The 13,780-nt window shown below is 31.4% G+C and overlaps 1 protein-coding gene across 1 annotated transcript; it reads right to left on the bottom strand.

The window, feature by feature from the left end:
• Positions 1–287: 287 nt before the first annotated feature.
• LOC140046620 (retinal guanylyl cyclase 1-like) lies at positions 288–4,046 on the bottom strand. The gene is given in 10 exon segments (XM_072091312.1): positions 288–365; positions 529–633; positions 1,108–1,298; positions 1,655–1,829; positions 2,208–2,400; positions 2,718–2,818; positions 2,820–2,859; positions 3,117–3,324; positions 3,633–3,779; positions 4,040–4,046. Coding segments are annotated over 10 exon segments (1,245 nt in total).
• Positions 4,047–13,780: the final 9,734 nt, after the last annotated feature.

Below are 13,780 nucleotides of genomic sequence, written 5' to 3'. Positions count from 1 at the left end.
AGTGTGCTGATCCATTTAGTTACGTTGTGTGTAAAAGCTGAACATTCCTATCATTTTCAACGACAGAACCAGGAATAAAGTGTGCTGATCGATTTAGCTGTTACGTTGTGTGTAAAAGCTGAACATTCCTATCATTTTCAACGACAGAACCAGGAGTAAAGTGTGCTGATCGATTTGGTTGTTACGTTGTGTTTAAGAGCTGAGATTGTCTGTCATTTTCGACAATATAACCCGGGATAGAGCGTGTTGATTTGATCGATTCTGGATACTCTGGTATGGAATGCGATTCAAAGAAGCTCGCCGCCGGGTTTGTTCTTGATGGTGGGCTGAGAAGACTGTCCTTGCTTACTTCTGACACTGTAGAGCTAGAAGGATATTATAAAATAACAAATGAATAATAAAACAATAGGCCTACGACATTAATATAATTATTATGATTGTTCGCGGAAATGCGTGTTTAACTTTAAATAAAGAAAGTAATGACCGAATGAGTAAATTAAAAAACCAAATATGCAACCACTTTCTCACATTTTTGTTGTTGACGTCATCCTGTGCGTCGTATATATTTTCTGGAGAATTAAGTATTTCTTCATCAGATCGGAACAACCAATATGTTGTCATGCTTCCTTTGCCCTGAAATAAATACAAATATATAGGCCTAACATGCTGCGAAATAAGATAACCATACGATGTTCACAAATAGACGCATATTGGCAGCGGGCGGAAAAAAATCTAGAATTGCAGGAGTTGAGATATCTACACACGGACATACATTATTTGACCGTAGAAAACATGTTATATGTATGGGGTGCAGTGTGATACGTTATCATTTGTATGGCGCCCCGTACAATATGACAATACTAAGTACAGTAATTGCCCTGTCATGTTGTGATATCTATATAACAGACATACTCATACCTTTATCTTCATGTCACCCCGTACAATATGACAATACTAAGTACAGTAATTGCCCTGTCATGTTGTGATATCTATATAACAGACATACTCATACCTTTATCTTCATGTCACCCCGTACAATATGACAATACTAAGTACAGTAATTGCCCTGTCATGTTGTGATATCTATATACACAAACATACTCATACCTTTATCTTTATATCACCCCGTTTATCCATTCTATAACCTCCGATAGTATTCAGAATATTGTAAGTGCTTTCACTTATGTGTATACGTTGAGGTAGGCCGTTTGATTCCATTCTGGAAGCTGTGTTAACAGTGTCACCAAAGAGACAATATCGAGGCATCGTTAATCCGACAACACCCGCCACTATAGTGCCTAGAAATATTTTAATCAAAATAATAAACTTATATCAAGAATCTGTATCTCATTTTCCAAATACTTTTGATTTTATAACTGTTTGTTTTTAATAGGTTTCTTGATACTTTCTTTACGCAATTACCAGTGTTGTATCTCCATATACGACAATGTTTACCCAGTATCATAAGAATTTCGGTAATACAGCATCTCATTTGTATCACATGTGGCGCCTGTATCATGTAAGAATACAGTAGGTTACGGGTAAGGTCATTGTCACGATACTAGGCGATACATGCGAAACACATGTGATTCTGTATTACCAAATAACCTATGATACAGTAGGCCTACCGAAAATCGGCTTTCTTTACATTTACCAGAGTTGATCCCTATTCGTGTTTCCAATTGCCTTTCCGGCATATGTCGAATTATAAATGTCTTCACCCTGTCTAGAATATTAAGTGCCATATTAGCTATTTCACTCGCGTGTCTGTCGCCATTTCTCTTAGGAAGACCGCTTGCTACCATGTACGCATCCCCTATTGTTTCAACCTATTTTACAATACATTCATTAAGTACAATAACAAAACGTCTATTTTTTTATTCTAAAATAACTTACTTTTCTCTAACTCTATTTACTTTGATATTACTATTAGTATTATGCAACGAAAATAAAGCGGACTAGTATAGGCCTTTAGATTCATATAAATTGATTAATATAGTTTGCTACATAATTTAATTAATTTACATATTACAATTACTTAAACCGTAATAGTGTAAGTTCAAGTGCAATCACATGCTGACGATCAAATACGGAGTAATTTGCAGCCTCCCCCTTTTCCCGTTCTCGTGCGCGCAAAAACGAACACGTAGAGCCTGGCATGTTTCATTATTTTGTTTTCGTGTTATGTTATATCAAATCCTACCAACCTTGTATACGTCACACTTCCCAATTATTGCATCAAAACACGTGTAAAGATCATTCAAGAAATCGATGACTTGTAGAGGATTACTTTCAGCGGATATTTGTGTAAATCCGACAATATCACTAAAGTAAATGGTCACATTTTGATAAAACTTGCCTTCTACAACATTGCCACGCTTCAGTGAGTCTGCAACAGAACTACAACATAAAGGATATTCAGTTTATACAATACCAAATCATTCAAAGTTTTTTATTTGATAAACTATTTATAATTCTGTTGATAAAATAACTTCTTTTTATTTTAGTGCGAACAATAAAAAATAAAAAATAAAAAAATAAATTTCTGCGCCGTACCGCACGCTTGATTTGCTGTTCAGATTTGCCGGCACGAAAAGAAAGGGTCTGATGTACCGGGTGCCGTTTGAAATATTCCTATTTCGTTAACAAAAGAAGCCCTTTAAACAATGTTCCAAACGGCGCCCCGTGAAAAAGACAGACTGAAGTAAAGTACGTACGGTGGCAGCATTCTGTAAAGTAATTCATCTGTTTTCTTCTTCTCATCTAGTAGTTGTCCTGTTCTATCCAATACAACCTTCTCCAGGTTTTCCGTGTACTTTTTCCATTTTCGCCAGCATTGTGTCCATTATACTCTCTTTTCTAAACAATCAATAAAAAAGCAAATAAATAGATATACATTGCTAAAATGTGTAAATATGTTTTAAAATGTTAGATTCATAGATAACTACCCCTGTGCAACTACACCCTGTGCAACTACACCCTGTGCAACTACTCCCTGTGCAACTATCCCCTGTGCAACTACTCCTTGTGCAACTACCCCAGGGACGCATAACTATCCTTCAGAAAACTACCTTCCTTCCTTTATACCATAATTTAACAACAAGCACATGATTTACCGGCCTTTCCTGACGATCCTGAGTTTCTGACGAAATGAGTGTATATCTGGTCTGTCTTCGGGAAGCTCTTCCCATCCTTGTTTGACGAAATCTAGTAGTTCAGTGGGTAAGCCGTTTAGAGTTCCATCACTGGCTATTTCAGAAAAATGACTTTGTTTCATTGGACGAAATGGAGGCTCCTCTCGCTTCATCACCAGACGTATCACCTCTGAAATAAAGACCGTTTTATTTCAGCGATTAGCCTACGTGACAAATGAACACACGTTTTAAATAAATAAATTTCGTTTAAATTTAGATAAAAACAATTTCTACTTGTTTATGAGTGATATTACATGTATGATACCGTATGAAAAAATGATGATCAGCTCTCTGACGTCATATGTCTATTTTTGTAATTATTTGCCGACATTTAACATCGCCACCATAACATGATGACTAGTGATATACGGTAATTGTTACTGACTGAACTGACTGGTTCAACCTTCAATAGCAAATAGCGTGCAATGTGAACTGTACCTTTTGGTGATTTTTCATATATTGCATAAGGATTGTTTTGTGAAACTATTTCATATAATATTATTGCTAATGAGTAGATGTCTCCTTTCTGACTGCCTTTGATGGGGATTTCTTGTCGCAGCAACTTGGGTGCTGCCCACACCATTCCTACGGGAAATAAAATAACGAATTATTACAAATAAAGCATAACTCACGTATGTTGAGCTTGAAAACAATCTTTACATTTAAAAAAATGCGCTATTATTGTTAAACGTATTTAAAAAATATTTAGTATTTTTAATTTGTTTAAAGTAGGCCTTTTTGTTGAGTTTGTAAGTTTTCTCTAGATAAAGAAAATATATTATGATCTACCAAAGCATGTAAATAGTATACAGATTAGTATGTATGCAGATGATACAGCTCTTTACTTTGCATCTTCTGATATAAATGAAGTACTTGCAAAAATTAATGAAGATTTTAAAAAAAATCAAATCATGGCTAGCAAATAACAAGCTTAGTCTAAATGTAAATAAAACTCAGTGTATGTTTATAGGAACACAACAAAGGCTTGCAAAATTAGCAAACATTGATCTAAATTTAAACATAGACAATGTTCGGCTACAAAGAGTAAAAAGCTGTAAACATCTAGGTGTTGTTATTGATGAATATTTACTGTGGGATAAACAAACAGATAATGTTAAAAGTAAAGTATTGCCAGGCTTGTACTACTTAAAAAAATCTTCAAATCTCGTCCCAAAACGTGGATCTTGCTTAATGTATAATAGTATTATCTCTCCACAGTTTAACTATTGTAATATTGTGTGGGGCAGATCAAATAAAAAAAATACAAATGCTACAAACCAGAGCAGCCAAAATTATTACAAAAACAAGGAAATACGACTCAAGTACACAAGCCCTGCAAAACTTAAACTGGATAAATCTTAATACTCAACTACATAATAATGAAGCCAAAATGTTATATAAAATATTCCATAATCAAGCACCACCATATCTAAACGAACTATTTACACCCAAACTAGACACATACAATGATACAATACAGGATCAAAGGATGTATTAAAATTGGATAAACCCAAAACAGAATATAAAAAAAAAAGTTTTTCATATCATGGTGCTAGTTTATGGAATACTCTAAAAAAAAACAATGCAAAATGCCACAAATTTAAATACTTTCAAAAAATTATTGGTGTGATTTATTATTTATTTTGTACTCTTATCATAAATGTAATTAAGGTTTCTGCTCATATATTTTTGTTCTCTAATTTGTTATTTTTAAAATTTGTTATGTTTAAAATTTGTTATTTTTAAATGTGTAATGTATTACTGTTAGTTGATCACGGCCTTGTAGAAGAACACCTTTATGGTGACACAAGCTTTTACGTATTTTACGAGTATAAAACTATCATTAAACATACAAGCACAAACCATAGCCTACAGTAGGATATTTTATTTTTAGGACATGATCACAACTATTTATTACGTCAATAGCAGTATACATAATGCACCTTTAATCCTAAAGGTCTGCCAAGTAATTGGAATGCTGATTAGGAAAGCGAAGAAGAAAAGGTAACGAAGCCTAGGCATAATGGCTAGGCCTGGCAAATGACATGCTTAAGAAAAGTAATTGGTTAATGTTTAATATCTGTTTAAATGATTCTACGGAGAATCAACAGCATCTACGTGGAATCAACCGCATCTACGTGTACTATGTACTACAATTCATAATGATTTATGATAATCAATGTGTACAAAAAATACTTTAAATTGTGGTTTTTTTTCAGTAGTCCTACTGCACTGTACTGCATGTGAATACTAAGAGAAATTTACAAAAAACAATACAAATATCTAAATTTATTATCTTGGATTTAAAACTAAAAAATATTTATAATTTGCTTATTATCATATTTATTATATTTGTGATCTTCTTAAATAAAATATTAATATATTTGTCTTAAAAATTTATTATTACCAATGTGTATAATTTCATGTTTTTTATCGTTTGTACTGTACACAGGGTATTCAAATTTGTATTTTGTGGACTTTTTAAATCTACAAAAACAGAAAAAAAACAATTAAATTAAATTCAGTATTTTACAATAAAAGATTCTTCAACATTTTCCACAGGGCTTAAAAAAGTAACAAGCCTTTAACCAATTGATCTTATACATTACGGAAATTTAGAGTCATGAAAATAAAATGTCTTTATGTTTAACAGTTTGTTAAGAATGTGAATCAAGGTTTAAATAAACACAGTCTACATTCACCTATTGGTCACAGGCCAAGAAAACAGAATGGAAATATCTCATTGGAAAAAACAAAATCAGTGTTTGCCAACAAATCATTTAAAAATAATATTGGAATAAATCCAAAGGTTTTGTTAACGGGTAATTCAATGTTTCGTTTTCACAATGCACCACGCGGCTACACATATATCGATTGCAGAAGGCATGTTGAGCATTGTGAAAATGAATATTGAGGTTTGATTTTACTTGTCGCTTTACAGAATAACAAAACCTTTGTAAAACATGTCTCTGCTATAGAAAATTTAAATCTGAAACACTGAATGCGTACCAAACTGAATTTGGTCACAATTCTGACATGATCGCCTCTCTTCTCAACAAATCCGGAAACACAAGAGCAGTGTTTTTATCCAAATGTTCACAACAAGCAATTATACCTACTACAGTACAGTATGCTTATTTGCCATTTTTAATCAAAAGCTATGCGACAGCGAGCAGTTAAATCAAATTCAAAATAGGGAAATACTACAGCTCAAAGCAGGTTTGATTATTAACTATTGAAATTTCTAATTAGAAACAGATTAATTTCATTGTAATGTGAATCACAAAATGCAAAAACATCATTTGAGAAAATATGGTTTTAATAAATAGTCGATAATTTGTACTGAATTTAGTATTTTAAATTTGAAATTGCACAACAACTGTGGGCAGATTTTATGATTCATATTTTAAGCTGCAATAAAAGCTTGATACGTACTAGTGTACAAACAACTACTTACTGAATTTTAAATTATTTGACATTTTTTATTTTATCTTTAAACTCTTTATACTCGGATTTAAAATTAAAACACAATATTACTATTATAAGGTCTTTAGAATCAGCATAATTGTTTTATTTTAAATTTCTTTTTTCATTCAAAGAAATCAGTACAATTGTATTGAATGCAATTTTATACATACAGTTTGTTCTTACTAAATATTCAAAAACATTATGGAAAGCTATGGAAAGCGTCGTTTTATTACAAATATAATTTAAAATTTACTGTAAATAGTAAAATTTGTATTAATCTTAAATCTTAATTTTCAAAAACAAAATCAACCTTAAATTTTCATGAAATTTTGGACAATAGTGTAAACACTTTTTTAGGCTTAATTTTTTTGTATCTATAGTCTAGTTATTGTACTATCATTTCACTTTTACTGTACAAACAAGAAATTGTATAGTAGAACTTATACCACGTGTAGTGCTAGACGAAACAAAAGTGATGCAATTATAGAAGCATGAGCATGGGTTGTAGCGCTAAGATTTAATCTCAACATGTGTTCTACTACAGCAGCCTCGTCACACAGAATGTTGCCGTACATTTTAGATGAATGAATTCATGGAATTTGATAGTAACAACTGCTTTGACCTATAGTGTTGTTTTCTTTCTGTTACTATTACTGTACTTTAGTCACATGTGCGCTAAATGTTTTCTTTAACAATAACACCCAGTTTTTAATGATTAAAAAATTATTATTCATTTCAGAAATTTATTTATTTCAACTGTAAAAAAATATTATTCTAATATATTTCTTATTACTTTTTAGTTTAGTATTATACATGCCACCACTCCTGTTTTTGTCTAATAGGAGTCTCCCAGCCTAAATCATGTTTCCACTTATTCCACATTTTCTCCTCAATTTAATACAAGATAAACTGTATTTTGATATGTTGATTTTTGTTGAAATAACTTAATTTAATTTAATTTTACTTGGCTCCGCTTCGTAAATAGAACAACCTTTCAAATATTTCTCACCATATTCATAAACTCATAAAAATATATTTTGTATCTTTATTAAGTACAGAAGAAGAAGAAGGAATCTGGATTGGATCAATTCAGAATAACCTAGCAACCCCTTGTGGTATCACTTGGACGAAAGAGCCAGTGAAATTCCTCGGAATTTATGTAGGCTATAAAAAAGGTGTTTGTGAAAAAAAAAACTGGGATGATAAAATTATGGAGTTAGAACATACTTTAAGGCTATGGGAAAAACGACACCTTACCTTCTTTGGAAAAATGATAATAATTAAAAGTCTAGCAATTTCAAAATTAATATACAATGCTAGTATTATCAATGTACCAAAACATGTATTTCCAATGGTAGAGAAGTTACTGTATAGATTCCTATGGGGAAATAAAAAAGAAAAGATTAAGAGGAAAACACTTATAAATAAAATAGAAGAAGGAGGGGTTAATATGATTGATTTTTATGTAGTTGTGAACTCGTTAAAGCTAAACTGGGTTAAGAGACTACTTAGCCCAGACCCAGGCAAGTGGAAATGTATTCCAAAATATTACATGTACCCTATAGAATGTACATTAGAGATAAGTAGGCTTAATTTTGAAGAGCATAAACAATTACAAATTATGCCTGAATTTTATTTAAATATGATTAATGCAATTGTGAAAATAAATAATATTGAAATGTTAGATCCTCAAAATGTACAGGAAATTAAATCTCAAACCTTGTGGGAAAATAAACATATACTGTCAGACGGAAAGTCTTTATACTTCAAAGATTGGTTAAAGTCGGGCTATAAAACAATTGGTGACATTTTGGTCAATAACACAATTGTAAGTCTTAGAGATTTAATTCCCACGTTATTAGTAAAGCATAATGGGATAATAGAATACTTCAAGCTCATGAATGCTATTCCTATTGAATGGAAGGAAGTATTGGCACGACATAGATTAGAGAAAGAACAAGTTAATGTTGATATTAAAAATGAATTATTCAAATCAAATGTTAAAACAGGTTTTTATGATAAGTTTATATTTGAACTAAAGACAGTGCCAATCTCCCAAGTAAAATGGGAAGCAGAGTTTTTAAATAAGACTATGGTATGGAACAAAATATGGAATAATAAAGTCAAAGATATGAAACATATGGTAAAAGTTGCGCAATTCAATTTTAAACTTTTACATCGCATACTTGTTTGTAATAAAAGATTACATATTTGGAAATTGTCTAAAACTAATATTTGCGATAGATGTAAGAATGTGATAGAAAACGAAGAACATATGTTACTTAAGTGTAAAGTGATTAAGCCAGTTTGGAGGAAATTCAATAATCTTATTGTTGAATGTTTTCCCAATGAAACGCCAATACATTGGTTTGATATAGTTACTGGTTCCAAAGATAAACTTGTAAATGAGCTAACATCTATCTTTACGTTTTGTATATACAAATCCCGCATAAGGCTTAGTTTATTAGATAACATGATGGGTAACGAATCAAAAAGTATCTTGAATATGTTTAAGTTTGAATTAAAAAATCTTATAGAAAATGAATACGCATGTAATCAGTATAAAGCAGTTATAAAATGGAATGATGTTAAAATTAAATTATTAGAATTCATAAAATAAGAAAAATATAAAACTAGTACAAGCTGTAGTGTAAAACTAACACCTAGACTTATACTAAAACTAATACATGATAGAAATAAATGTATTAGGGTAAAACATAGACTGAAACACACGGTCAAGCATATAAGTAAACAAACTGGTAAATGTAAAGGGCCAACATAGTAAGAAAAGAACTTTAAAGGAATAGAAATAGTGGAGTGAAACAAATGTTATACAAGGCCAAAACATAAAAAGTAGCATATAATGTGTTTATAATAACTATATTAAACTGATTCGTAAATGTAAATAGGTATATTAATGTGTGTATGTGTGTATATAATTATTTGTAACGGATGTAATATAAGGTCAAAAGAAATAAAGAAACAAATTGTGAGTACTGATTTAAGATATAATAAAAGAAACAGCTACTTTTTAATACATTTCTTAATATAAAGTAAATTTAAATGATAAATAGTTGTACTTTTACTATAACTTGCAATAAACATAAAATGTACGTTTTTAAAGCATACTTTTACTCCATCGATTTTATGTACATGTATAGATATAGTGCCTTTTTAGCTGTTATATTGCATTTTATTGTTCTTTATTTTATAAAAATGTATGTATGTTATGTAATATATATTTGTAAAAGGAATGAATAAATGTGGGTGACCCCCACGAAAGAGAAAAAAAAAAGTACAGAAGTATGAAATTTAATGTTGATACTGAAACCAGTAATTAGTCAGTAGAGATATCATAATAATGATTGCATTGTAGATTGAAGTTCAATGTAAATTGCTGATATTGTATCAATTGAAACCAGTCTATCAACTAAACAAATGATATACTGTAGACTTTCTATATAGTATCAAGGACCAATCAGATTATAGTCGATAAAGAAATCAAAAGCAAATAGCCAATCAAAATAACTATAACAATAAAATCAAAAAGACGGTACAGTTCAAATCAAACTAACTATAAAATAGATAGTTCATTAATTTCATTGCTATTAAATCAACAATGCGAGTGGGTTTCATGCGACATTATAAAAACCAACAAAAAATGCAGCTATTGTAGGCCTATTGTGCTGATAGTCTGGTTTAATACAAAAAGTTATGAATAGTATCAGTAGTATGAGATCTAGAATTAATGGATAATGTCGACCATTCTCAAATGAATCACCACTGTATGCATTGTAGGCCCTGTTTCACCATATAACTACTATTATTATAAGGTAGCCCTATCCTTGTATAAAATAATTGAATTGGCCGGGTCAACCGGCTCAGCTACAGTGATTAAGTTAAATTTCTAGGTTGACCCTGGTCAATTTCAGGTTTTTTTTGTTATGTATACTGAAATAGACCGAATTAATAATGACATGAAATGAATTAGTATTCTTATTTTCTCCACAAAAATTTTGGATAATTAACGCACAGTATCAATCATTCTATGAACGATCAGAAAATGTGCAAAATATGCACAGAATGGTGTTATTATTATTATGCGTAAAAACAACTGAAATCTACTGCAGCATTTTTCTTCTACTAAAAAATAAAATTAGTTATTATACATGTGCATAGCAAGGTGAGGAGAGCTCTGTAAACACCCAAATTTTCCAACAGAAATAATCTTTTTATTTAAATTTTCCTGCCAAGACGATTACTGCACAATAGTTTAAATGTATTGTGCAACTCTACATCTTATTTATTTATTTTCTGTGAAAAATGTACAAAATTTACATAATATCACTTGTGTATATAACTTTGGAAATGTTCCAAAATAACACTATTTTAATTTGCTGTATAATCAATCTATATAATATAATTCATTGTTGAGAGAGTATAATAATGTAGGATAGGAAATAACAATGAGCGGGACTATAAATAGATATCAGTAAACATGTGTGTTGTGTTGATAGAGACAAACAATTTCTCCATGGGCAACATGCCAGGCCTAATGGTAGGTAGACAGACAATTTGGCAAAGAGCCATCTATCCAATAATTATATAATTTAAGAAGTTTATACAGTAGGCCTAGATCAAAACAACACATCAGAATGTTGATGATACTACTAGTACTACAGTACAGTACATCCTAAAAATAAATGTCATCCAAACTTTAAAGAACTGTTTCTTCAGCTGCACAAAACAACATTCTTAAAAATTAAAAGATTTGTTTTAAAGTTCTTTTCTTAGAATAGTACTGTTACCATCATTATGCAAATAATTAATAAGGTGCCATAGGAATAATGTTGATTATTTACAGTTTCTACCTAAATCTATATAATTTACTTGTACAGAACCAAATATTCATTAAATTTAATGATTCAATTAAATTAAAGTTTTCAAACCTCTCACATTTTAATTAATCCAATTGAATTAAAAAATAAAATGGAACTTTACACAAGCCATATTAAATTAATCAGGTTTATAATCGCCACACAATGTACAGCTTACAGTATTTTAAAGAAATTTCAGTAACTAGAGGGTGAGCTCGCTTCGCTCGCTCCCCCTCTAGGAAGTGTAGACGATGGTTCTCGGAATGATAATGTTCTCCTTATACGTTTTCTGTCGGTTACCATTATTGAAAATGCTTGACATTCGTAAAACTAAACTACTTCGTTTCACCGTGTTTTAGATGATTAATAACATTTGAAAGTATAGTTTTTATTGTTTGGTAGGGCCCTTTGTGGAGGCGGATGTCATTTGAGGGAGGTGCTTATTCGAGGGATATATGTTACATTTTTTAGTTTTAATAATGGTAACATTTATAATCAAATGAAATCCTCTAATAGATATGAAAAGTGGTAAAAAAGAATAACAAATGCTTGGTAAATTGTAGATAACAGTGCGGTGAATTCTACTACAAATAGTATAATTGTGTTATTATAAATATGTGGATGGACGTTTATTAGATAGTTGGGTTGGGGGTGGGGGGGGGGGGGGGTCGGGGGTTATTATTCAAAGTGATGTTTTATTGGAGAGGCGTTTATTCAAATGAATACCATCCTAATAATTATTAAGACATTATTTAATTTAATCATCTTTTGAAACTAACTGCCGTGACAGAGTGGGCCCACGAAAGAAGACATGGGCAGACATCTCGGTCCTAACGGGACACAGGAAGATAGCCTACAGTTATTCCTGCAAGCTTACTCAATAAAACTCAGCTATCGGGATTTCACTCGAAAAATGTCTTATCATCAAATCTCCCTATGTAATTTTATAATACTATTCCCCACAATATATTCTGATTCTTTATGGCGTATATTTAATTTGATCTTTATTAATTTGCAGTATAATTCCTATTATTTAACTACTGTACCTTCACACATGCGCGCGGTATGTTTTAAAATAAACAAAAAACTGAAATGGATAGGCCTATATCTGATTTTTTTTTCGTCTTCCAAAGGGACACTGTATTGATTGAATTGAAATTGAGATGAAAATCTAATGTTGAAATCATAAATTGTGTTAAAAAACTCTTTATAGGCCTAACAGATAGAAATATGGAACAATAGCGTCGCTGTGAACACTAATGTTATCAAATCTACGTTTCGCGGTACATCTCAGATAGATACGGTAGGTATCCAAGGCGGAGATTTGTACCGAAGTTTTTGCATTGTGCTCGCCTATGTCAGAATTAACCATAATTTATATATAGATAAAAGGCTTTGTGTCTAAATTCTGGAGTTTGGGATTAACACAGCTACTGGCGGGACTTACATCATGTCCTATTGTTATAACAAGACTGGAAGTAGGTTTAGCCTTGAACTTAGAGCTCCAGGGAACTTGAACAAAGGGGAGGAATCACTACAGGAGCAAGTGCATGTTGAACTTTACTATTTCACCACATTTCTCTCCATAACAGATTTCCATATCCTAAAGGCCACGTGCTACCATAAAGAAGCATCTTGATGATAAGATCCATAAACAAGAATATTTATTCAATAGCTTTAATTATTTGCCAAAAACTGTTATTATTGAGTTTTAATCTATTTGATTTATTTTATAATTTTTAATCAAAATTTAACTGGTCTCTTATTTGGTAATTGTTCATGGTTGGTTCTGTAAACAACAGAGAGTAGTCTTGGTTTGTGACACTCAGAGACCATGATAATACCAGGGAGTTGTTATTCACTCCCTGATAATACGTTAATAATTATTATAACATGGGTTCAAGGATGTACTGTAGCTGTTAAAATGAGTCACATGTCCGCTCTTTATTTTGTCAGTATCGTGCACGGGAGTGCAAAGAGTGCGCATCATAACAGCACTCGGTGTGTAAATTTAAGAGTATGAACCAGGTTGTCTGCACCGCGGCCCTAATTTAAAAAAAAACAACAACACACACCACTGTCTGATCAATTCTGCTACATGACCGCTTTAAAAAAGCTATTCTTGGTGATTAAGACCGGTTCCTTTTTATGTGATCAAGGAAAACCCATTTTTAAAATGAAAGCTTTTAAAAATTCCTGCTCAATAGAAACAGGCCCCACAGAAGGTACTGTAGCTAATTT

The sequence above is a fragment of the Antedon mediterranea genome, chromosome 4 (assembly GCF_964355755.1).
Source record: "Antedon mediterranea chromosome 4, ecAntMedi1.1, whole genome shotgun sequence".
NCBI classification, from domain to species: domain Eukaryota; kingdom Metazoa; phylum Echinodermata; class Crinoidea; order Comatulida; family Antedonidae; genus Antedon; species Antedon mediterranea.
The sequence above is the reverse complement of the archived record's forward strand: the minus strand, read 5'-3'. Positions and strand labels throughout refer to the sequence as shown.